Source organism: Rhineura floridana, chromosome 1 (assembly GCF_030035675.1).
Source record: "Rhineura floridana isolate rRhiFlo1 chromosome 1, rRhiFlo1.hap2, whole genome shotgun sequence".
NCBI lineage: Eukaryota > Metazoa > Chordata > Lepidosauria > Squamata > Rhineuridae > Rhineura > Rhineura floridana.
In genome coordinates, this window is record NC_084480.1 from 54,027,799 (window position 1) to 54,055,043 (window position 27,245).

The window sequence follows — 27,245 nt, forward strand, 5'->3', positions numbered from 1 at the left end:
TCTTTAGTCTGCAGGATCAGAGTGTGAGGCAGAAAGAGAAAAGGGGTCAGACAGGCCGCAGCTGGGTTCCCCATGTGGCTCAACTTAATGAGGACTTCTATTTTTGGTCACTCAACTAAATATTTTAAAATAGATCCCAGGGAGGCCAATTAGTGAGATTTTCTGGGTGAAATAATGTATTTGCTCCTGATGGGGGAAAAAGTCTCTAAAGATCAGGATCTTGTGGGTCAATTTTAAATCCCCAACATTGATTTATACCAAGGAAGGGGGGAGGATGGCCACAATATAGTAATTATCTTGTACTTACACACACACACACACCTGTGTAACTGAGGGATTCTGGCTTTACTCCCTATTTATTAACCATTTTCATTTGTGAACATATCTTTAGGACTGTACTTATGGTCATGGCCTGCTCATCAGATAAGGTACATTAGAAGCAGTTGTGAACATCATTCTTAATGGGACCCTAGAAGCAGAACTACAAAGAGCTGGCACAGAAAACGAAAGAGGTACTAGGAAGAAAGGAAGAAAGCTAATAATTGGCAAGCTTGATACCAAGTCAAAGAGTTAGCAATCTATTTTTATTTACATGCAAGAGCTCTTTGGAAATACTTATTTATAATAATAATAATTATTTATTTGATTCATATCCTGCCCTTCCTCCTAGCAGGAGCCCAGGGCGGCAAACAAAAGCACTAAAAACACTTTAAAACATCATAAAAACAGACTTTAAAATACATTAAAACAAAACATCAACTTAAAAGGCTTGTTGAAAGAGGAAGGTCTGCAATAGGTGCTGAAAAGACATGGCGCGTGTCTAATATTTAAGGGGAGGGAATTCCACAGGGTAGGTACCGCCACACTAAAGGTCTGTTTCCTATGTTGTGTGGTAAGATGATAAGATGGTATCTGTAGAAGGCCCTCACCCACAGAGTACAGTTATCGACTGGGTATATAAGGGATAAGACAGTCTTTCAGGTATCCTGGTCCCAAGCTATATAGAGCTTTGTACATCAAAACTAGAACCATGAACTTGGCCCAGTAGCAAATGGGCAGCCAGTGCAATTCTTTCAGCAGTGGGGTGACATGTTGGCGATACCCTGCCCCAGTGAGCAGTCTCACTGCCGCATTTTGCAACAGCTGCAGCTTCCGGACCAACATCAAGGGCAGCACCACATAGAGTGCATTACAGTAATCCAGCCTTATGTAATCCAAATACTTATGAATTGGAAATAGGCTGTATCTCCCTGAACATTTCAGCTCCTTCCCCCCCCCCCAAAATTGGATGTTTTGTACAAGCCACAGTTGCCAAAGGTGTATCCCAAATTCTCAAGCAACACCTGTTAGCAAACAGGATATATAAGGAAACCCTTTAGAAATTTAGGTAATCTTAAAAAATTTCTTTCAAAATTCCTCTGACATTTTTTTACCTCAAGAGCCTCCAAATCTGTACCACAATTGCCTTTAGGGAAAACTTGATAGCACACCATTGTCTTTTTTATTTGAAATGGTTCTAGATAACTCTTCACTTTAGATAACTTTTGGGAGAAGGACCCAGCGCTCAGTGATATAGCACATGCCTTACATGCAAAAGTCCCAGACTCAGTCCCTGGTATCTCCAGGTATGGCTGAGGGGGACTCCTGCCTTAAGCCCTGGAGAGGTGCTTCCAGTTGGTGTAGACAATTTTAAGCCAGATGTACCAGTGATATGGTTCATGATAAGGCAGCTTCCTATATACCCAGGGGATTAATGATAATTGATATCTATAATGTCCTGGATCTTTTTCATAGTATTTCTCCAGTACAAATTTAGCATGTTTTGCCACCTTCCTGTCATGACTACTCCAGAATTAAAACTGTCTGAGACCTTTTGAAGGAGGCAGAAGAGGAGGACCTCAACACTGACTGCAGCATGTATGCTGTCGGAAAGCAAAATAAATCTCTCTTTGAGTGTTTTGCTGTCATCTGATAAACTGGAATCAAAAATGTGTCATAACACAAGATGTTGCATGTGAATTGGTTACATTCACGTATTTCCATATACGTATTTCCTCCTATCCCGCCGTTCCTCCAAGGAGCTCAAAATGGTGTTAGCCTGCCCCCATTTTATCCAACAGCTCCGTGAAGCAAGACAAACTTTAGAGAAAACTTAATAGCACACAATTGAAGTAAGCTGCAAGACAGTGGGCTCATCCAGACGACCGCAAAATGTGTGACACTCACGCTATGTGTGTTTATTATTTTTTGGTCGTCCAAATGTCGTCGCGCGGTGTTACGCATTTTCGCAGGTTAAATCCGCTCCTTCCAATACCGGCAAAAATGCGATTTGCTGTTTGAAATCGGGAATCTTGCTGTGCCACCAAAAAAGCGCTTTTTCCAATGGGAAACAGCGGGGGGTGGGAAAGGCAAAGTGAGGACTATCAGCTGACAACCCAAATAGGAAACAGTGAATTATCCCGCTCCATTTGGATAAGCCCAGTGACTGCAATACAATATTTATTTACAAATTGTATTAGTTAATCATCACTTCTTTAGCAGGAGGAAAATTTTCATATCACTCATATTGACCTAAAAGATGCCGGTCTTTAGGACAAGATTAATCGAATACTTTTCATTTGCTACTGACCTAAATCAGTGTGTCACTGAGTGGGTTCTGTAACAAACAGCTGCAGATGTTTCTTCTTTCATGCCAGCAAATGCAGGAGCTAAAATTAAATGCCTTGTTTTTGAAGGCATTAGGGCTCTCATGTTAAATTATAGTCCATTTAGCCATATTTTTGAATAAATCAAGTGACACTGACAATGCAATTTCTTTATCTGCAAAACCAATCTTGCTCTGCCAAATGTTTTCCTAATTAGAGTGCCTGTGTTGAACAGATGATAAAAATGTCAAATGCTCTAAAATAAAGAGAAGCATGAGCAATGCCTCTTCAAAGTACTTCTCTTCCCCAAAAGTACATCTGCACTGTTGTATTTTTAAAATCTGCTGTGCACAGAGCTTCAATAACAAAATTCTGCTTTAACAAATGTTGATGATTATTATTTGCCTCTCCGGAATCAGGATCAAAACTGGATGGGGAATAATTACCATTTCCTGTAGTGATTGCATTTCCTCTGCCTACTGAGATGTCCTTCATTGATTGATCTTGACTTTATTTGGCTGGGAGATTATGTTGAAGTTACTGAGCCTGATCCAGCAAGAGGTGCATAAATATGAATTGCTCAGTTTACTTGTACAAGAGACAGTGGAGTGAGCAGTAGAAATGCTGGTGTTAGGAGGGTGGCCCTGCCCCATCACACACACACCATTATTGTTTAGATGTAGGAAACTCAGGTTCAGATCCCCAGTCTGCTGTGAATTAGCTGGGTGGCTGAGTAAGTCACTTTTCCTCAGTTTAACATACCTCATTGTTTTCACCAACCTGCTGCCTGCCAAATGTTTTGGAATACAATTCCCATCAGTCCCAGCAACCATGGCTGTGCTGGCTAAGACTGATGGGAGTTGCAGTCAAAAACATTTGGTGAGCAATAGACTAGCAAAGGCTGCCTTACTGGGTTGTTGCGAGGATGAAATATCACTCATAACATTTTGATGACCTAATGTAGGACTGGAATGTGGCCAGGAAGTCCATGTGTCATAGTGCTCAGTCAAAAAGAGGGATGTAATTTGCAAGCATCTTTCCCCCCTAGGGAATGCCCTTTCCTCCAGTTTCAGACTTTTTTTTTTTTTGCATACTGTAGTGAAATTGCTTGGGGTAGAGTGGGTGTTGGGGGGAGGGATTGGGAATGCATCTCTGTTGCTGAGACTACTATGCCAGTGCTTATACAAAGATATACAAAGCAAACCATGCAGGATAATGCACTGCAGAGGAAAGAAATCCACATTCAGATGTGCATTCAAACGTGTTTTTGTTTGTTGCCCTGGGCTCCCACTGGGAGGAAGGGTGAGATATAAATTTAATATTTAAATTAAAAATAAATAAATAAATAACTATCTGAACATGGGTGTTTCTCTTCACAACATTATTTCAATAGAAGGTGCATTTGAATGCACATCCCAGTGCAAGAAAGCAGACCACTGGGGATCTCAGCAACAAGTAGAGGGGGAATGGCTGTGAACAAAACTCATGCATGGAAGAGTTGAAGGTGGGAGGGGGTGTCAAATGACACGTGTTTTGTACTTATTATTTTATTAAATTTGTTAGCTACCCTGGGTACATGGTTTCATACTGAAGGTGCAGAATACATTGTGTAAACAGAAACAAAACTTTAGCAGCAAAAATTGAACCTTATGAAAACCAAGAGTAACGATTAGGATGGTGTCTAATGTTTTTCCAAAAGAGAGAGGGAACATATCACCAAAAAAAGATAAATTTGCATAAAAGTTGCATATCCAAATTTATATGTATATATGCAAATTTAGAAATTATTACCATTATTTAAGTAAAAATACAATGCAGCTCACCACAGTGGTGGAAGACTGTGACCAGGTGACTTGTGTGCCTTCACAGACTGCTATCTAGATTCTAATAGGTGCCATAATTTAAATAGAAATACAGGTCAACTCACCACTGTGGTTGAAAGATGTAATCAGGTGATCTGTGTATTTGCACACTCTGCTGATCAGGTGCTAATGAAACCAGATGCCAATAGGGATGCTTGGGGAATTCAGTTTCCATGAATTCTAGCATGAACTAACCTGATCCACATCTCCTGAACTAATGGGCAGATGAGAACACAATTATCTTTTGGATTTTGTACTTCACCAAAATTCTATGATTCCTGACTTTAAAAAAGTGGAAAAATGCAACCTACATGCATATTTCAGTATAAAACAAATTTAGAAAACCACAAATTGAAATAAAATACATATTAAACTACAAAATATGCAATTTAGTAGTAAGTTAAATACATAATTAAACATGAACTTTTGTGCATTTTTTTTAAAAACACACACAGATACATGTGAAAATGGGATAGAAAAAAACATATGAATGAACCGAGACACATATTAAACTGATCCATCTTCAGGGTCTCACTATTGATGGGCAACTTCAAGGTCCCTACTCTCCCTTCTTATGGTTCTTTAGGTTGTATCTCACAGTCCCATCAGCACAAAGATTTCCACTTGAGCAATGGGACTTCCCCCCTCCCCCCCATGCCTCTGTAATAAGGAATCAAATATCAGAGATTTTAAATCTTTGATTCACCTCAGTGAACCAGAGTTTGGAAAACCTGCAACAGCAAAGATTCCTGGGAAACAGCCTCTCTGTGACCTTTGAGTAGCTACATATCTTGAAAGCCTGAAGGTATAGACTTCCTGACTCCTATGAAAATTTGGGGAATGTCACCCAGTAAGAATCAGGTGCTCCTTTCAAACAAAGGAACAGTTTGCATAAGGTTTATGATAATCTTAACCTTTAGGAGAAGACAGGATAATGATTATTTGAAACATCAGGAATTTACAGCAGGGAGATCACAGCTATTATCTGGCATATTATCAGGGAATGGTTTTTGGAAAAAAACAGATTCTTTGACCAGTATTCCTAAACCCTTTCATTGTTCTTATCTGTCACATTCACATCTTCCTGCTCAGGTTCACATTGGGGCCAGTTTAGTTAGAAAAGTCGGCAGTTCCTTGTCCTGTTCGGAGCGGAGGAACGCAGGCACACAAGTTTCAGTAAAGCTTTCTCATTTTATTAAAGTTACATCAACCTTAAAAGCCTTACGACTCATTCATCTAACTATGCTTTCTAGGAACTATTTCCCTGCCTGACACTGACAAACCTACTCTACAGTTACAGACGTTGACTCAGCATCTCTTCCCTGTCTCCACCCACTTAAACAGGTTTCCCTTTCATGCACATCCTGTACTGGAACTCCCTGCCTATTAATTTCAGGTTGGCACCTTCAATGTAGTGTTTTAGACTTCTGCTAAAAAAAGTTTTTGTTTCAGCTAGCCTATCCAGAAATGTAATTTTCTTAGGTATACTTGTTTCTAAATTTTGCTAATTTTACTGATATTTCTGATGATTTTACTATGTCTGTTTTAAAATTTTCTTGATTTTCTTGATTATTTTCTCTATATATTTTACATTATTCAGTGTAAACTATGTAGGGGTTTTTCTTTCTTGATTAAGCTGCCTATAAATTTTATGCAAAAAAACAGATATAAATATACAGCTTCATTTTACAAAATGTATAGATAGCTTACTAAAAAAAGGAAAATCCCTAAACAGTTTACATTGAATAATGTAAAATATATGGAGAAAAATATCAATAAAATAAAATAAAATCTTAGCATGAAGAGAGCTGTCATTTAGACAGCAAATTTTATAGTTTGAAATAACTGCACTGCCCAATTCAAGCTATGCCCTTCAAAGGAATTATATATCCAGTTTATTTGGTTTCTGCATTTATATCTCTGCCCCACAACAAGAGTTTTCTGGGTTGCTCTAAAATGAAGACAAATAAACCCTCAAACCATAAAAAACACATTGAACTACAAGACAGAACAATAAAAGTCTATAACAAATTAATTATAGAACTGAAACACAATTAAAACACAAATAAAACTCAATTTAAAACTGAGAAGCCCAGACCATAAAACATAAGTTATTTAAAAAGCCTGGGTGAGTCTTTTGGGACCTTAGCTTCTATATCTTTGCTATGGTGGTTGGCTTGTGGCGAGGAATGGGAAAGACATTCTGTTCAGTTCTCATTTTAAAATCAACCTACCTCATTCACACTTTCCTAAACAATACACAAGCCAAAACAGTCATCCTTTGGAATTTGTACTTCTCCAGATTTTTGCAGTACAATTCTTTAGCCATGTAATGTTTACAAAAATGCATATGTCTGTGAAAGTAACATGCAAAAATGTGTTGTATTACAGAAAATTGCTTTGCAAAAATGTGTATATTAGGCAAAATTGCATATAAGTGTGTGTATGCGAAATTCACACTAAAATGCTGATGAATTTTCATGAGTACTTTTTTTAAAAAATATGCAAACTGACAGGGATATGTGGAGAGCTAAATTTAAGAGTGGAAAAGTGAGAAACAAATAAACTGAAACTGACCATCCCTACTTCTGCCTCAGAACAGAGGCACCAGGGGCCTGTGCTGGATGTTTAAGTAGTGCTGGTTCATATATGCACTGGAACCAGCCCTGAAATAACAAGTGGAGCAGTGGTATAAGCCTTTCCTCTTCACCCCACAGGCAGCAAACCATGTGGACCAAGACTTTCACATGAACAGCTAATTTATTCATACTTATGTATGTATGTCTTTTGGTATTTATAGGACACCGTTCAGGGTTAACACTCTCAAGGCAACTCAGAGTATATTAAAAAGGCAAAACTTCATTACAGCATATCAGTCTGTGAAGCCACAATGTAAAAATATCACAAAAAATACTATGAGAGAAACAGTCAAACAATATCAGCAGAAGAGTATAAATATTAAAAAAACTAGTAGCAAAGAATCAAAAATTAAAAATGGCCACACTTAACTATGGAACATTAAAATGTGAATTATAAGTAGCTTGAAAAAAAAGTTAAAAAGTTTTCTAATTGCATAGAACAGCCTTTCCCAACCACTGTGCCTCCAGATGTTGTTGGACCACAACTCCCATCAGCCTCAGCCAGCATTGCCAATGGCTGAGGCTGATGGGAGTTGTGGTCCAACAACATCTGGAGGCACACCGGTTGGAAAAGGCTGGCATAGAAGCTCCAGGTTTCCCACCATATCCCCTTTTAGAGGACTCTATCACATGAACAAGGCTAGTATATATCTGGCTATTCTCATAGGGCCCCTAGTTCACATGGAAGAAAAGTGGTTATGTGACCTACTTTATAGAGATTTTCCTCTATTTGAAGAACTCTTAGAAGACAATCTTCAGTCTAGATGAAGTCATACTGATTTCAGCAGCTGTATAGCAGGAATCCAGTTTAAAGATAAAGAACCATAGGAAAGACTGAAGTTGCCCATTAACAGTTAGTACCTGGGCTGTAGGAACATAGGCGCTGCCAATTTAGTTACAAAAGAAGGTTATCAGTTGCAGCAATGGGGCTCTCTGGCAGGGCAACTGGAAAGGTACAGCTTGAGGCTTTGGCCTCCTAACCAAAGGGAGTATCCAGCAAAACTAGTTGTGGTTATAAAGATGTTAGGTCAGAAAATGTGGCAAGGGATTTAAGGAGCAAGCCTTGTCATCAACCACCTCATTGAAATGGAAAAACCAAGAAGGGGTGAAGCACATGTCATAACTATGTTAGAGGATTAAAAGTGAGTTTTTAAATGAAGGTAAGTTGTAAATGAAGCAAGTACCAGGATTATCTGAAATTGCACTGGTTTTAGTCAAGTCTCTGGGAAATGAAGGTATGAAGAAAACTGAAAGCTAATGCTTTCTCATTGACTCTGCTGAAGAATGAAGGGATGCCAGCAATCATCCTGACAGCTGACACTGGCAAGTTGGCGGGTGTAACTGAAATGTGTTTTCATTATGATTTTATACTAGATCATAATCACTTCCTGTCATCTGTTCATTGTAATGCCCTGCTAGCTTTCATCTTACGTGTAAACTGTGAGCTTTCTGACGGGGGTATCTGTTCATCAGGTTTTTCAGCCGAATAGTAACCAACTCCATAGCCCTCCCTCCTTCTTGTCCCCTCACTCATCTTCACAGAACTGTATAAGATGACTGTAGTCATTCAGTCATGCACACATACAAAGAGGAAGGGAAGGAACGTAGAAAGTGGGGGGTGGGAGTGAATGTGAATATTCAAAGAAACATGGATGTCATAGTATACAACAATACCAGTATTCTTTCATGATTTATGCAGTAATGGGAATGAATCCCAGATGCCCAAAATTTTCCCAGAAGTGCTTCTTCATTTAAATGCATTTGTTTTTCTTTTGCTGCTAGGTTCAAGAGATGATCTAGCTAAGGCTCAATAAAGAGAGTGCTGTCTCTTTTGTTCTAAGATACAAGTGGGTTTCAATTGTATGTTCTCTTCCTATAAATAGTCATTGGACTGTTTGCAAACAGGATCAAGGTAACATCATTCAAAATATCTACCAGGATTCAAAACTATTAACTTATTTGCCACATTTTTTAAAAAAAATATAAAAATCTCTTGTGAAGACACACAGGAAATCTTATGTGGAAAACAGAAACATGAATTCTTTAAGAAAGCACAGATTTTGGCCTAACATGCTTTTAAAGAAAGCAAAAGGGGAAAAAAGACGGGAGTAGTGGTTGAAGTATGCATAACAAAATAAGAAAAACCAGTGGGTTGATGGATGGGGTTTTTTTCTGTGGAGGATGGAAGAGATAATAAACAGTGGAGATAATTAGTCAGAACTGATCTTCAGCATCTGAGAGCAGTTTGACTTCGTACCTTTTCCCATTTGCGCAAAGTCATAACATAAAGAAGGGGAAAGTTACTGCTGCCAAAGGGCTCTCAGAGAATAACTTGACATCATAGGGCTCATTCCCCTCACCCAAAGAAGGCTGCAGAGTCTGGTCTTTGCAAAATCTTATAAATGTTATTTGGCATTGGCTACAGCAGTGGTCATTTCACCCTAGTATCCTGAGCAGACATTCCTCATTATTCAGAATTCCTCATCTCCATGAGTCGCTGTGGAAACCACTTTCTTATTTCTCTAACAAGGAGTCCTCCTTCACAGCTTCTGGCCCCTTGCTTCAGCTTCTCCAATTTATACTGCATATGTGGGCCTGACTGGCCTCCATCTCAGGGTACATCCTGAGGCTCTCTCACTCTCCTGCTCTTGGACTATCTCTTTCCTTTCCCCCAGAGCTTGGAAGATTACTTTTAAAAAGTAATAAATTACAGTTACAGTTACATGGCCCCCCAGAAGTAGTAATTACCGTTACAATTACAATTGCTCTGAAAGTAACTGATTACTTTGCTTTTTCTCAAAAGTAATCACTACAGTTACATTTCAGTTCCTTTTTTAAAAAAACGCCTACAAGGTGCTGGCCTTGGCTGCTGCACATCCAAGTAGCCTAAAACAACATTAAAAATAAGCAAACACATACAGAGGTAGTAGAATAATTATTTTTATTCATAAGATAGCAATGGTGGTCTCTCTGCTGGTAAGGGTGGTGGGGAGGGGGGCAGAAGCTACAGCTCAGATCTTTGCATGTCAAACCAAGTGTAACCACCCCCACTCAGCCAGCCAGCATAATCTCTCTTACTTAACCACCTCCCAGACCCTGCTCTGCCACCAACTAAGGGACACTCACTCAAGCAAACATTTTCCCCAGAGATGCAAACAAGCACAGTAGCCAGAGAGGATGGTGGAGGCCACTTTGTGTGCCAAGTGAAAGCACAGTATTCTCTCTCTCTCTCTCTCTCTCTCTCTCACACACACACACACGTTGTCATCTTTTACCTCCACAGTTCTTTATCTCCATTCTGCTGCTGCCTCCTTCTCCTCCTTTATCCATGTTCTTGACTTCCGGATCCTTTTTCCCTTCACTCCATTCTTCACCACCACTATCCATATTTTAAAATAATTGTTTTCTCCACTCCACCCCGTCTCACTCTCCGCCTCCTCACTTGTCGCCTCCTACCCATCCACAGAGCATGAGGAAAAAGCGACACTGCACAGAAGCCCAGTTTGAGGCACATGATTTTCATCCACAAATCAGAGGAGCAGAAGACTTCCCCTGCTCCCCCCCAAGTAATGCCCAAAAGTAATTCTGGAAACGTTACAATTACTCCACAAAAGTAGTAAAATTACTCCTAGTTCTATTACAATCAAAATGTAAAGGAATTACCCACTCGTTACTCAAAAAAGTAATGAATCACAAGTAATTCGTTACTTGTAACTAGTTACTTCCAAGCTCTGCTTTCCCCAGACCTTTCCTTCACATTTGTTTTCATGTTTATCTCCTCCCCTTTCTCTTTCCTTTTCCTTGTTGCACCTTCGCTTTTAATGTTAGTAACTCCACTCCACCCCATATCTTAACCTTTCCCCCAGCTTTAGCTCCCATTCCTTCTTCTAGCCCTATTAGTTCACCACACCCGCTCCTGCTCTAGTCAACTGCTTCTCAGGAAGCCCCATTTTGGGAAAAGGGAAGTTCAGGCTTCTTTATGCTTGTGCAACCTTCCACAGAAAATCAAACTGTTTTTTCCTTGGGGTGTGTGTGTCCCATTACTTCTTACACCACACGATCGCTATCTGGGCCAAATAATGCATTGCTTTAAATATATACTATATATATATGATCCATCTATATTTGAGAGCTGTAAAATGTCGATTGCAGTCTGTCATATGAGAATCCCCACAAATAATGTACAAGGACAATGCTTAGAGTGTCACTGATCCCTCTGGATTCTCTTACAGAACCCCAACCTCTTGCCCTCCCAAACCACACCAAAATTTCCATCAATCTTCTTGCTAAGTTTTCACACTCCATCACTATCATTAGCTAGCTACATCCATATTAGACTGTTATAACAAGCTCTGTGTGGGATTGTCATTGTGAAGACAGTTCAGAGACTATAAGCAGCTACCAGCTTTTTAACTGAAGCTTGCAGTTTGCAGCACATAGCCCCCACATTACTTCATCATAACTAGCTAGTCATTTTGTTTAACTAGTTATTTAACTAGTCATTTTGTTTTTAGGCTAAATTCAAAGTACTAGTTTTTTTTTTACCTTAGAGGTGCCAGCTTCAAGTTTTAGGGGCCAAGAGAAAAGTGTCCTCTGCACCCCTTCCCTGTGCTGTCCTCCAAAGACCCCCAGTGCCTTCATGGTGAACCGCACATGAGCAGCAGAGTAGCAGAGACAGGTGGTAGTGGTGGTGGCAGGAGCCCATTACTGAAAAGCAAAGTACTGAGGGAAGTAGCTGCATCAGCCTTATGTTGGGACCCAGAGGCATTTGGGGTAAATTAAGATGGTGGCAACAGTCGCAACTACTTCAGTTGTCTTCAAAGTGCCAGGCTGTTTGTTTTTTAAAGTATTTTTAAAACCAAAAAGTTTAAAAAAGGAGGCCAGGAAAACCAGCAGTGGGATTTATATCCTAGCCTTTGACACCTGAGCTGTATGTTTTAAGGACCCATCCTATTTTTGTGATGTGATTTTAAGTTATTTTTACATTGTATGATTATTTTAAACTATTGTGACCCGCCCTGGGACTTTAGTGTGAACGGCTGCATGATGATGTTAATAATGCGACTGGAATTTGCCCCAAGTGCTAGTGCTGGGCCTGATGTTTAGAGCTGTAAATAGCTCAGCACCAGGATATCTTAAGGACTGTCTCCAACTTAACTTGGATGGCTTTAAAAGAGGATTAAACAAATTCATGGAGGATAAGGCTATCAATGGCTAGTAGTCATGATGGCTATATACTGTCTCCACTGTCAGAGGCAGCATGCCTCTGAATGCCATTTGCTGGGAACCACAAGTTTGGAGAGTGCTCTTTGGACTCAGGTCCTGCTTTCATGCTTCCCATGGGCATCTGGTTGGCCGCAGTGAGAAGAGGATGCGGGACCAGATGAGCCTTTGACCTAATCCAGCAGGACTCTGCTTATGCTTCCTCTAGAGTCCATTCACCACGGGTAGTGCAGAGATAATTTAACTACACACAGGAGTATAACACAGGAGCAGGTTCTTTTTATGTTTTAAAAAAGGTCTTGAGAGGTGTTGAGTGGAGAAGTGCAAGGCAATTATTTAATATTTATTTGTTAATTTGTATTACGTATGCATTTGTATTGTGGCTTTATTGTATATTTTTATAATATTTGCTGTTTTATCTTCTGTACACCGCTTAGAGATTTTTATATATATTAAGCAGTATAGAAATGGCTTAAATAAATAAATAAAAGTGGTAGTTTTATTTTAAAAAATATAAGTGCATAAAACGGCAGGTTAAAAATCCCTAAACCAAGAAGCACCCATACAACATATGAAGAGATCACCCAGAAATATCAAAGAACCTTTGACAATTAAACCACAGGATAGAAATAACAAAACTATCACTAACTCTAAGACATGCCAGCTTAGGCTAAGAAAACAATGGTACTTGACTCCACCTGGAACAGCAGAACATATCACTCAAGATGCAATTTCAGGGTAGGATGCGGGGCAAAAAGACAACGAAAATTCTAACTTTTATAGAGAAAGGTGTAGCAATGGCCAAGGAAATCCAATAGCCAATCAAGAGGCTCCTGAAAGATGGAATATTCCAGGGACTTTGGCGTGGCTTTTGGAGTATGTGCGCTCCCATAGCTATCTCAGGCTGGTGACCTTGAGTACCAGCTTGCACCAGATAACCCAGGTGCCTTCTATCAAGAGCCCATGAGATCATGTCTCAGCTAGTGAGAGCAGACAGCATCTCAGCAAAAAGTTACTACACACGAGTCTGTATTCTAACAGTAGGATGATATCAACAGTCCCTTATGACAAGACCATGTTTTCAGGCAAAGGAAACAGGTTCTTTTCCTGTGTTTTTTTTTTTTTACTCTTGAAACCATTAAGAAAACAAGTTTTCTTGACAAGACCCACACCCACTATACCCTGATTCTGTAACGGTGGAGACAGAATGCAAAGGGAATGTCACTGTAGGTTGTCCATAGCCCACTGAACTTTCATTACTGAAGATGATTCATGAAAGGGAAGGCAAGAACTGACTCATGAATTCCAGGCTAACTTTGCAAGTCTTTTTTTTCTTAATTAAGTGAGAGAACTTATCTGAAAACCACTGAAATATAATGAACAGCATGGAACTATCTTGGCCAAGTTTAACCAACTTCAAAGCTTTCATTTCCCTTGGCCTTTCTTTCTCTCCTACTCTGAGTAGGTTGCAATGCTTCATTTGCCTAACAAACTGACTGCATTAACTTTGTTATTCCATAAAAGCTTCTTTCCACCCACTGGACATAGATAGAAAGTAGCATTAAAATAATTGAAGTAATGTGATGTTGCCTTACAACTGATATATATGCAATCTGTGAAATCATTTGCATCTTTTAAGTGCTAATACTCTACCCATACTTTACTATACAGCCACAAAAATGGCTGTATACTATAGCCAGCATGGATTTTTCACATTCCGCAAAGAATCCTGGGAAGTGTAGTTTGTGGAAGGTGCTGAGAGGAGACTTCTACTCCCCTGACAGAGCTCCAGTGGCCAGACAGGTTTAACAGTCAGCCACTCTGACTGAAGCTCCATGACGGGAACAGGGCGTCTCCTAGCAACTCTCAACACCCTTCACTAACTAAACTTCCCAGGATTCTTTGAGAGAAGCCATGATTGTCCAAAGTGATACAGAGGCCAGGTGTGGATGTAGCCAGGGACAGCTCTGGTTTAAATTTGGGTGGGAGGCTACATGTGCCTGCTGTAGAATAAAAAGGTGGGGGGAAAGCTGAAAAGCAATGATACTGTTCACAGTGTTTTCCTTTTGGAAAGGGGCTTCCCCTCTGCCCAGTGCCCACCAACCCAATCTCCTCCCCTCTCCTCCTACCCTCCCTGCCTCTTCCCTGGGTCAGTGTTGGACTAAGACCTGGGAGACCAGAGTTTGAATCCCCACACAGCCATGAAGCTCCCTGGGTGACCTTGGGCCAGTCACTGTCTCTCAGCCTCAGAGGAAGGAAATGGTAAAACCACCTCTGAACACCATTTACCATGAAAACCCTATTCACATACTCACCGTAATTTGGCATCAACTTGAAGGCAGTCCATTTCCCTTTTCAAACATGATTGCACAAAAGTAAATCCCACTGAACTCAAAAAGTATGCAACTTATCAAACCAACCATCCCTTCTCCTCCCTCTTATCCCCTCCCTCCCCCTTCCTTTGCCCCTCCCCCACCCCACCCCCTTCCAATGCCCTATTTCCCCCTTCTCTGCCTCCCCTTCTTCCTCCCAATGGTCAGTTTTACCTCTCTTAAGCATGATTGCACTGGAGTAAATACCACTGAACTCTATAAGCATGCAAATGATCAAACCTGCCCTCCCCTCCCCCTTCCTTTGCCTCCCTCCAATTCACCCCTTCCCCTTCCCCCTCCTCCTTCCCCATGGTCAGTTTTACCTATCCTAACCATGACTGCATAAGAGTAAATCCCACTGAACTCAATAAGCATGATCAGACCTGCCTTTCCCCTCCTTCCCCTCTCCTCTCCCTTCCTCATCCCATCCCCTCTTCTTTGTTCCTCCTTCCCTGCCCACTCCAGCCCTCCCTCCCTCCCCCCCGGGTCAGTTTTACCTATCCTAAGCATGATTGCATGGGAGTAAATCCCACTGAACTCAGTAAACATGAAAATGACCAAGCCTGTCCTACTCCTTCCCTCCCCCTCCTGCCTGCTCCCATCCCCCTCCTCCCCTCTGTCCTCCCCTACCTGCTCCTCCTCCTCCTCCTCCTCCCTTCCCCATCCCTGTGGTCAATTTCACCTATCCTAAGCATGATTGCAGGGGAGTAAATCCCACTGAGCTCAATAAGCATGCAAATGATCAATTCATTCTCAGCAAATATGCACAGGATCCCGTTTCTTACCTCCCGGATTAAAAAGCAGAGAAATTCACTAATAGGCAAAAAAACCTTGCTGTTTAAGAACGTACAGGGCTGGCTCCAGGCATGCCGGGGCCCTTGGGCATCAGCCTGCCCCGGGCCCCTCCATTTCCCTTCTGCGATCTGCGGCAGGAGCCACACTGAGGATTGCAGGACAGGAGCTTCCGAGCCGCCTGCCACTCCCCCGCCTTCACCTACCTTTCTCTGCTGTTTTTTGCTGCTGCACGCACTGTGCACGCAGGGTTGCCATCAATCAAGATGGTGGCCGATGTTTCCATAAGGGACTGAGCCTCTGCCGCCATCTTGGTTGATGGCATGCAATGCGTGCATTGCTGCCATCAACCAAGATGGCGGCAGAGGCTTCAGCCCATTAGCGAAACCTTGGCCACCATCTTGATTGATGGCAACCCTGTGCACACTGCAAAAAACAGCAGAGAGAAAGGTAGGTGAAGTGGGGGGATGGCAGGTGGCTCGGAAGCTCCCCCTGTCCTGTGATCTGCGGCTTCTGCCGTGGATCGCAGAAGGGGAGCGGAGAGCCCCTTAGGGGCTGCTGTAGCTCCAGGGCCCTCAGGTCAGTACCCCACCTGGCCACCCTTTAGAACCGGCCCTGAGAATGTACCTGTATCCCACAGATATTTCTATCAAACTTTAAAAAGCAGGGAAATTGGGCAGCTATAGTGAATGCACCAGGGGAGCAGCAGACCTGACCTTTTCCGTGAGATATTGCACTGCCCTCCAAATTTGTCAAAATGCAAACACAATTTGGGTTGGTCTTTCACAGTCCAATCCACTTCCTGTGTAGCTTGGACGAATTTGGCAACATGTGCCTCTGAGCATATGGAGAGTGGTGGCAACACCTGCAATCAGCCCAAATAATAGAAAGAAGACATGTGCTGTGCTGAACTTGTTTTATCAGGGAGGAAGCAACATTATTAAGAGAGTTGATACAGTTCAGATGGTCACTTTAAATATGGCTGATTTACTTTGCAATTTTATTGACGTTTCCTATAGGAAATAATTTTCTTTTGTTTCTATTTCTGTGAATATGTGAAGTACAGCAACACTTGTGGAATAATGGTCCTGACTATTCTGCAGAATAGTCTCCAGTGGACATCAGGAGTGTCTCAGTTTGCACATGCTAAAACAGTGGGAGGTGAAATATGTTCTAGCAAAATTCTAGGTGTGCTCTATGTTTTTAATTGACCATGCCCACCTTGCCTTAAATGAAGTGGTTTAAACATAGCAGGCTGAAAACATGCATCCTCTTTTTTCCAACAGCTAGAGACATGGCTGAAGTAGCAACATATTGTAATCAGTGTGATTTTACATCAAACTGCAATTTCAGATTCAACTGTTAATGCACCCAAAACAGACATAGAACATAACCTCCAATTTGAAACACAAAAGGCTGTCTTTACCGTCGTATGACATTGACCAATAAAAAGGCTTTGAAATTAATAAAAATAAATTTGACACAGACTTCTAGGATGAATGAGGGAAATAAAATTTTCTAGATTAGATCTTCTGTAGAAACATTAGTAGCACAGGAAAGAAGCAAAGTAAGAAGAACACCAACATACAAAAATATAATCTTTGGAGATGGCAGGTGTTGCCACCACTCCCCATATGCTCAGAGGCATATGTTACCAAATTCTTCCAAGCTACACAGCAAGTGGATTGGACTGTGAAAGAACAACCCAAATTGTGTTTGCATTTTGACAAATTTGTAGGGCAGTCCAATATCTCAGAGAGGAGGTCAGGTCTCCTGATCCCCTGGTGCATTCACTATAGCTGCCCAATTTCCCTGCTTTTTAAAGTTTGATAGAAGTATCTGTGGGCTATAGGTACGTTCTTAAACTGCAAGGTTTTTTGCCTGTTAGTGAATTGAGTCCATTATCAGTATTATTGAGTTGTTATCTCTGGCATCAAAAGTCCATTTGGGCCTATAGGTCTGGCATCAACAGTTTCTACAGTCCTCTTTGGACACTATGCCATCTAGAGAGCGCAACAGAAATAACTTCCAAAGAGCAACAGAAATAACTTCCACAGTTTCTCCATGTTGTAGTTATACATCATAGCACACCTTACCAGGTGTATTTCCTGCATTATGTCGACATTCTCAATACAACAACTGGAGATTCCTGTCAGTCACTCTTGTAGAAATTCGCCATGCAATGTGCATGATCTGCATGGCCAACCATACAACATATTCTATCCATAGAGCGGAAGAGCTATCACACAAAGGTTATTTTAGCTTTCTTCCAGGTGCCTAAAGTACAGTGGATGAGTCCTAATTCTAAGTGAGTAGGTTCTTGCAGATGTGTAAGAAAATAAGAGTTCAGTGTAGATGAAGAAGAACTAAAACTAAGTAGTGGCTTGAGCATTGCAAAAATGCATAGGACACATTGTGCTTTGTATATTCAGCATTGTGCACTTCATAAATTATTACTTTTTTTTGTTTAGTTTGCACTTACCAACCTCCACAACACTAGAACAGTTGGGATCTGTGAAGCCATCAGGACACTCGCAAGAATAGAAGTCATCGTCCAACCCTGACAAGCAGATGCCTCCATTTTCACAGGGGTTAGAGTCACATACATCCCCTGTGAATCAAAGAAAGGGTATCTCACAATCTTTTGAACATATAATTCAAAAACCATGATGAATGATGCTGTAAATAACAACGCTCAATTTCCAGTCAAGGGCAGGCTTATTATCTAACAACAAAATCTAACTGTGAAATGTAGTCTGTTGATGGGTTTCTGATAAGACTTTTATGGAAACAATCTTCATAAAAACTCATCCTCCCTTCAGTTATTATGGCCTAAAGAGATGTACTCTGATGAAGACAATTTTAAAGGAGTTAGAGCAAATGGCGGTTTTTGACCTCTGTCCCACTAACCAAAAATCAGCCATTGGAAACTAATGCTGAAAAATAAAAATCCTAATAGCTTGTGGTAGACTTTCCCAACATGGTGCTCTCCAGATGATGCTGGACTCCAGTATCCAGCCCTAGCCGGTTTGGCCAACAGGGAGGGGAACTGTAGTCAAAACATCTGCATGGCACCTGGCTTAGGATAAGGAGGACAGATAGAAGATTATTATGGAATAGGAAAAAGGGAGAGCATAATCTAATATTTACCCTGGGAGTTACATAAGGATTCCTAAATGGAGAAAAAATATGGATTTCTAAAGAAACAGCAAAGTATCCTAACATTTTTTTCAAAACTAACATAAAGCAAAAAAGGAATACCTTCAAACTCAAAGTATGAGATTTTAGAGATGGAGAGGGAGAATATCCTGAATTCTATTCTTGTTGCTGTGAGGTTCCTTCTAAATGTGTTTGGTGTTTGTTTGTTTGTTTGTTTTTTAAAAAATCTTTTTCTTACATTTATCTCCTTTGGATTTTTGTACAAGTTATCAGCCTCTTCTAGTACCTTTCCTTTGACTAGTAGGATGGATTCTTAATTTTTTCTTGTACTTGAGTAACACATTCCAGAATAAAATTCACATGTACCTTGTTAGATGTAAAGGTAGTATAAGTGAACAATTAAGGGACATTCCCTTACAAACACACACAAATGTGTCAGAGTCTCTTTTTTCTAACAACCATGTTCAAGTTTTAAAAGAAAATATGTGCATAATTCTACAGTCCCATGCTCTTCACACCTATATAACTGACTCTTAGAATTATAGTGTTGTATTAAGCTAAGTCCTACTCAGAGTAGACCCACTGAAATTAATGAGCCTAAGTTAGTCATGTCTATTCACTTTAATGTGTCTACTCTGAGTAGGACTAGCATTGAATACCACCCATAGGTTGTATCTAGAGGCACGTCCTCCAACAGAGGAAGCTCCATTGGACAGAATTGTCTAGGGCCAAAAAGATAATTTCACTTACCCCTTTCCACCTCAGCTACAATATTTAAGATCATAAGAACATAAGAAGAGCCTGTTGGATCAGGCCAGTGGCCATCTAGTCCAGCATCCTGTTCTCACAGTGGCCAAGCAGATGCCCATGCGAAGCCCGCAAGCAGGACCTGAATGCAAGAGTACTCTCCCCTCCTGTGGTTTTCAGCAAGTGGTATTTGGAAGCACACTGCCTCTGCCTATGGAGGCAGAGCACAGCCATCATGGCTAATAGCCACTGATAACATTTTTGCTTACTTGGATTGTTGCTAAAAGAGCATATAATAAAAACAGAGAATAATATTAACGGCACAGCAGAAGCAATAAATGAACTGTAAGTTTCCCCTTCAGCTATGTGCCATAGGCTGGAACAAACAGCTATGTTTTAAGTTTTCACTTGAAAATAAACTGGAGGGGGAGTGGATCTCCAGTGGGAGGAAATTCCATAACTGGGGTGCCACTACTGAGAAGAGCATTATGGACAAATGCCCAGTTTTAAAAAAAGGATAATTCAGATTTCAGTAAGTCAGTTGTTGGCCTATTCACCATTACAACTTATAATGAACTTACATATTGGAAAGTTGCCAACGTGGTCTGAGCTACCTAGCTCAATAGAAGCACACATGTAAAGGATTCCAGGTTAAATCTGGCATTTGTTTTGAAAGATCTCAGATAAAAGAACTGGAAATACCACTGACAAAACCTTAAGGCAGCCTTCCCCAACCTGGTTCTTTCCAGTTATGTTCTGGACGATATCAGCCTCAGTCACAGGCAGCATAGCACAGCACAATAACAGCCTTGCAGAACCAGCCCCTTAAGCAGCCCCTTAAAATCCTGAATATTCTCTAATTTATGTCATATGAAAAAGTGCTGGAATGAAAAAACATGTTCCATTCAACAATCAATACCTTAAAAATTAGTATGCTTAGATGTATCACTTCTTCTACCATACTTTACCCAAACTGAAACCTGCTGTATGACATGGGGGTAGAGAGACACCTTCCTGTTGCTACTTTTACAATTATACAACTTTCTTCTGCTGAACATTCCCCAAAACACAAGACAAAGATTTCCATGTGTAAAAAATTCTGCTACTTGTGATAAGGGAGTCTGGTGCCTGATACTTAAGCAGGCCTTGGGTGAGATGGGGGGGGAGAGACATCCAGTGGTGCATCCTAGGGTTGCCAGGTCAGAAGCATCCCTAACCCTGAGATTTTAGGGACGGGCCCTAGTGATGTCATGGGGTGGGCCCTAGTGATGTCATAGGGGGTGGGCCCTGGTGATGTCATTAAGCATGAAATATTAAGCATAAAACTCAAACAAAAAAATTCTCTGATTGGAAATTAAGATAGAAATCTTAGCTAAATGAGGGTACTTCCAGGTCTAGCTGAAGTGACAGGATCATTCCTTCTCACCTGCTTAGGGAGCCTGGGTAGGGAACATCCTGCTGGTGCCGCCCTGGGCTCCTGCTGGGAGGAAGGACGGGATATAAATCAAATAATAAATAAATAAAAATAAATAAACATGTAATCTAGCTTGCTTGCTTCTGGCAAGAAGGATATAAGTGCCCTCAGGCCAGGCCAGTCACCAGAAATCCATTTAGTAAAAAGGGAGCCTAGTGTTGTGGAGATGTTAAATAGGAGCACTCAGGAGTAAAGGTGGATGCCCCTGAAGGCTGCAATTCTAAACACACTTCCTAAGGGAATACACCCCATAGAACTCAACAGGACTTACTTCTGAGTAGATATTGTTAGGATTGTACTGTTGGTAAGGCTTGACTAGGGATCCTCTGCAACAATATGCTTATTAAAGCAGGGTTGGCAACCCCCTTCCTGGAATGCCCTGCCTACCTTTAAACATGGCTGCTCCAAACCTCTTTACAGGCGTGACCCTTCACTGCAGAGAGAGTTGAGAAATGAGTAAGAGTTAAGAAGATCCTCTACTCTTTCCTGTCTACTCTGTGGTCTGCTATAAACTCACTTTGCCAGCCAACCCAATTCCAGTGAGTAATAATTGACAGAGAGAAAACACACATGGTTTTGTTTACCATCACAGGCAGTAGATTGAGAACAGCAATTGAAGCCAAACTTCCCAGTATGTGAATTTTCTTTTACCGCTATTGGGCAAAAAACAAACCAGCATGCAAATAACAAGGTGCATCATCAGTGGGTTTAAGAAAGTTGAGCTGACCACATTTATTTATTTATTTACATTACATTTATATACCGCCCCATAGCCAAAGTTCTCTGGGTGGTTTACAAAAATTAAAAACATTGAACATTAAAAACAAATATACAATTTAAAAAAAAACCATACAAAGTTTAAAACCATGAAGCACATAGAACCACTGAGTAAGGTCAGGTAAATGAAATGCAAATAGAAAAAGAAAACCAAAAGACAGTGATGATTTCCTAAATGCAATACCATACTAACCACAACAAGATTTCTATGAGTAAGACAGAAAACTCAGCATCCCACCACCAATCAGGATTCCTAACCAAAACTAAAAAAAATCCTGGCAGCCAGTCCATCAAGGTCGCAAAAATCCCCATGCAGCACAACTTGACTCGGGAGCTGCAGTTAGTGCAGAATTCTGCAGCACGATTGCTGACATGAGTGAGACTCTATCAGCACATAATACCTCTGCTCTGAAATCTGCACTAGTTGCTGATTTGCTACCAGGCCAAGTTCAAGGTGTGCTTTCCATGTTACAGGCAGGGCTGGTTCTAAAGGGCGGCCAGGTGGGGCACTGGCCCGAGGGCCCCTGGAGCTACAAGAGGCCCTCCACTCTCCTTCCATGATTTGCGGAAGCATCCGCGGACTGCCATCCCACTGCTATCCCCCCACTTTACCTACCTTGTTTTTTGCAGCGCGCAGATTTGCCATCAATTAAGATGGCAGCCGACGTTTCCTTAAGGGGCTGAAGCCTCTGCTGCCATCTTTGCTGATGGCATGGAAGACCTGTTGGTTGCCAGGCCAGGCCTCCAAGATTCTGTATCTTTAAAAGTTGTGCAGGGGGAAAGGAGAATTCCACCTTGTGGTTTTTCCCATTACAGAGTTGCAAGAACACCTGCACTTGGCTGACTTTGTCTTCTCCTAAAGATACAGGATCAGGATCAGGCCATCAACCCGGCAACCCTACTGCTGAAAGCTATATATTTATTGAATTCCTGATGTGAGATAAGCAGGAAAAGGAAACTGTTCTCAGATCTTGAAGTGGTGTTTAGCTATTGCTTGGTCGACAAATCTTGTCAATCACAATCCTGATTTCACTTATTGGCTAAAAACCGGAAAGGGTGGGGATTAGAGCAGCAGATAGTAACAGAAGTTGCAGGAGGGCTGACATTATGGTTTATATCTTTTGAACCAGAGCACCTAGAAACTTAATTTCTTTTTTAAATGAAAGCTAAGAGTCTGGAGATTAGGTTGACTCACCCAGAGACCTGGAGAGGACCCCCAAAGACTGGAGTCTCCAGGCAAAAATCAGAGACCTGACAACCCTAGTCATCCACAGTGGCAGAATTTTTTTAAAATTAATTTTGCTCTATAAAGGAAACTTTGTGTCCATAAATTGTGGCAGAATCTCAGTGAAAACATTTCAGATTGGACAGCTGTCATGCAGAGCTCCATATTACTAAGAAAGCATCTATCTGAACAGCATCACTTTATCTTCACGGGAGTTTTATTAAGCATTTGGATGTCAGGTGTCACTGGTTTTAAATTACATGCTGAGTTGCACATTTCAAATGCCGTTATCTATCCTACTTTTATATTTTATAATATTAAAGATAGATGACAATAGCTCATACATTTTGGCAGCTGAATTTCCTTTCTTCATGTATTCATGTGTCATGTGTTCCTAATTTGACATTTTAAAGAGTAACTTCCTCTTACTAGGAACAGAGTTATACACATGCGTAACGGTTTTCAACTTGTTTGTGTGGTGAGAAGTCCAGGGGTAATACTACAGAGTTTTCAGTTCCTTTGGATGAGAGAGCACTGGAGACTTATGGTGTCATTTACATTTTATTTACAAATACTGCTTAGAAATGTGAATGAACTTAAATACATACATGCATACATGCAAAAGCAAAGCACAGTAATAAAAGCAAAATTACTTCTACAGAAAGCAGCAAAAAGGTTGATCCTGGATTATATTCTTAATGCAACAATATGAATCTCCATAGCCTCCAAGGCAGGTTGTTTCCTATCCAGCTATATTTGCAGTTATTAGACTCTCTCCATGTCCAAATTCAATGTCCTAATTGCTTTTGTTTCTCACAACACAAAGCGGGCAGGGCATGGTCTTAACATTCCACCCATGCTTCAATTAAAACTCAGAGGAACATGTCAAGTGGTAACTTATGTCATAGGGCTTTTTCAGATCAGGAAGAGCAGGCAGCCTGAGAGGCTGTAGAGCAGCCTTTCCCAACCCGTGTGCCTTCAGATGTTGTTGGACCACAACTCTCATCAGCCTCAGCCAGCATTGCCAATGGTCAGGAAGATGGGAATTGTGGTCCAACAACATCTGGAGGCACACTGGTTGGGAAAGGCTGCTGTAGAGCAATGGAGAAATGCTTAGTAAAAAGAAAAATGCCCACAAACACCTTGCAACAATCATGTAAGCTCAGCCCTGAGCCCACTGATATTCTAAAATGCCTAGAGAATGAGGCAGAAAAATTGAGGTCTCTTTCACAGTAGAAGAGAATTTTTGAGAAGCTGAAGGACGATTTTATCACAGGAATAAACCAACCATCTCTGGGTATTAGCAAGCAATAAGGTTAGCAAAGGATGGTCACTGAGCAATCATACCACCTCCCCTTGCCTAGAAAGCATGAGAAGGTGATGTGGTAGGGTGCTGTGAAGTCACCCTCCTGACAACATCATTGTTACTTCTTACCTAGACAGTGTGGAGTCAGGGTAGGGTTGCAGTGATAGCAGGGCTACACAGGTGCACCAGTAGAGACAATTTGGTGCCCCCACCAGTGAGCCCGTGCCACTCCAATCTTGCCACCACCCTGTCCCGACCCTACCCCATCTAGGTAAGATATAGTGATGCCATGATGGGGAGGGTGGCTCCACAACATCACCTACAATGCTGGAAATTCCTGCCAGAAAGATGTCTGTGTTGAATCAAACTGTTTATGGCTATGAGCCTTGCTGAATAAAGACAACTCAACAGGTTAAGAAGAAAATTACAAACATGTTTTTAGGTTGCTTGGTAAAACTTTTTTAAATAAAATGTGTGGTTAAAACCATACAAGGTCATTCAGCCTTGGCTGTTTCCAAGTTTAGAAAGTTATTTCCCTTTCCACAGAATGAGTCATCATTATCCATATCACCCATCTCCCCACTCCCCCTCTGCTGTACAAAAAGACCTGTCAGGACTCTGACCCCCAAGCATTTGTCTAGTTTCAGGAGCAACTGCTTGGTTCCATCACATCAGCAGCACCAGAGGCAGAGGTACTAGAAACCAACCCAGGCTCCAGCATCATGAACAGACCTGAATTGCAGCCCAAGCCCATCAAATCATGGGCTCTTGGACCAGGGACCACCGAGACTGGATATCTAGAGTCCATACTCTCAGAATCTATCCTCTCATTCCACCTAGGGACCCAACCCCTCGATGCTAGAGACCCACGTGTCCATGTTAAACCAGTAATCCTCCTGGAGGGAACTGTCAGAAAGGAAGAGGTGTGCTAGGCTTGGAAGCTACAGGCCTGCCCCTAGAAGTCCTCCTACTCTTCAAGGAAGCAGTAGAGGCTTAGAGGACCCTGGAAGCACCAAAGCCTTCAGTCTACTCTTAGACATTGTAGGAGCACGTTTTTCACCATCATGTCCTTTGGGATCCTTGTCAAGATCAGGGGAAAATAGTACAGTCATGCAAGCTATTCCCGCTGAAATTCCATCTTTTATATATACATTAAACAGGCAGGAGCCCTGCCCCCGTTTCACTTGGCCACCCTAGTACATAATCCTTATAGAAATCATTTCATACATTAACCAAAAAAAAAAAGTTGCAGTGTTAACAGGCACATAACACCATTGTTCCAGGCTCAGGTATACATTTGTTTCCATGAAGATCACATGAGAGCGCCAATCAAATTGTCTCTCAGTAAAGAATCAAGCTATGCATAAAATGAGAAACTAAGAAGAAACGGGGTTATTTAATAGTGAGAAGTGATGTAGCAAAAGTAACTAGGAGCTATAATGCAAGGTCTGAGCGAGTGATATCAATGAGATTTAAAAGGAAACCTATTAATATAACTATCTTCCAAGTCTATGCTCCAATGGCAAATACAGAAGAAGAGGAATTGAAAAGATTTTACGCAGAAGTACAGGAAGTAATTGATCACACACCAAAACAAGATGTGCTGATAATCATGGGGGACTGGCATGCAAAAGTAGGGAACAGAGAAGAACTCAAAATTGTGGGGAAATAGGACTTAGCAGATAGAAATGAAGCATGAGAAAGACTTACTGAATTCTGTGAAGCCAATAATTTGTTTCTTGCAAACACATTTGTTGAGCAACCAAAAAGATGACTGTACACATGGACATCACCAAACGGTCAATATAGGAATCAAATTGATTATATAACTGGTAGCAGAAGATGGAGAAGTTCCATACTTTCTGCAAAAACAAGACCAGGAGCAGACTGAGGTACAGATCATGAACTGGTAATATCGAAAATCAGAGTAAAGCTAAAGCAGAACAAAGCAATCATAATGCCAAAATACAATTTAAATAACATCCCAGAAGAATATAAAGATAAAATAAGGAACGTTTTAAACTTAGTTGATAGAGAACCAGAAGAACTATGGATTGAAGTCAGAGACATTATCAGGAAAGAATGCAAAAAGACAATACCTCTAGTTAAAAAGAGAGAAAGATTGCAATGACTGATGAAACTCTTTAAATGGTTAAAGAGAGAAGCAAATGGAGTCAGAAACATAGTCAGAACCCTAATGCAATGATACAGCGACTAGTACGTAGGGACAAAGAGAACTATTAGTTATTCTATTGAATAGAAATTGCAGAGGATAGTAAAAAAGGTAGGACAAGAGCCTTATCCCAATATATTAGAGAAATTAAAGGGAAATTTAAATCACGAGTAGGGATGTTGAATAATCAAAAGGGGAAGGGAACACAGTGACTGACTAAGATAAAATAAAAGGAAGATGGAATCAATACACTGAAGAACTATATAAAAGATTCATTCACGGAGGAACCATATGATGAAGGTCCAGACATTTTAGAATGTGAGGTGAAAGCTGCTTTTAAAATACTTGGAAGAAACAAATCACAAGGAACAGATGGTATACCAATAGAGTTGCTACAAGTTACAGAGACTGAATCTGTCCAAATTATGACAAATTTGTCAACGAATATGGAAAATAAAACATTAGCTCACATACTGGAAGCGTTCAATATCATACTATTCCAAAGAAAGGGGATCCCAGGGAATGCAGTAATTATTGAACTATTGCCTTAATATTTCATGCAAGTGAAGTAATGCTCAAGATTCTACAACAAAGGCTCTTACCATATATGGAGTGAGAAATACCAGATGTCCAAGCTGAGTTTAGAAAGGGGAGAGGTACCAGAGATTATAGCGCAAACAAACGTTGAATAATGGAACAGACCAAGGAATTTCAGAAGAAAATCACCCTGTGCTTTATAGATTACAGCAAAGCCTTTGATTGTGTAGATCAGCCTTTCCCAACCAGTGTGCCTCCAGATTTTGTTGGACCACAACTCCCATCAGCCTCAGCCTCAGCTTGTCCAACAACAT

At 40.9% G+C, this 27,245-nt stretch overlaps 1 protein-coding gene across 1 annotated transcript in view; it reads right to left on the reverse strand.

Annotated features, from left to right (window-relative positions):
• Positions 1-27,245, reverse strand: part of EDIL3 (EGF like repeats and discoidin domains 3) — a 421,662-nt gene that overhangs the window by 235,648 nt on the left and 158,769 nt on the right. Inside the window, exon 2 of the mRNA XM_061622006.1 lies at positions 18,016-18,144. Within this exon, the coding sequence (XP_061477990.1) occupies positions 18,016-18,144 (129 nt within the window). The remainder of the gene's footprint in view (positions 1-18,015; positions 18,145-27,245) is intronic.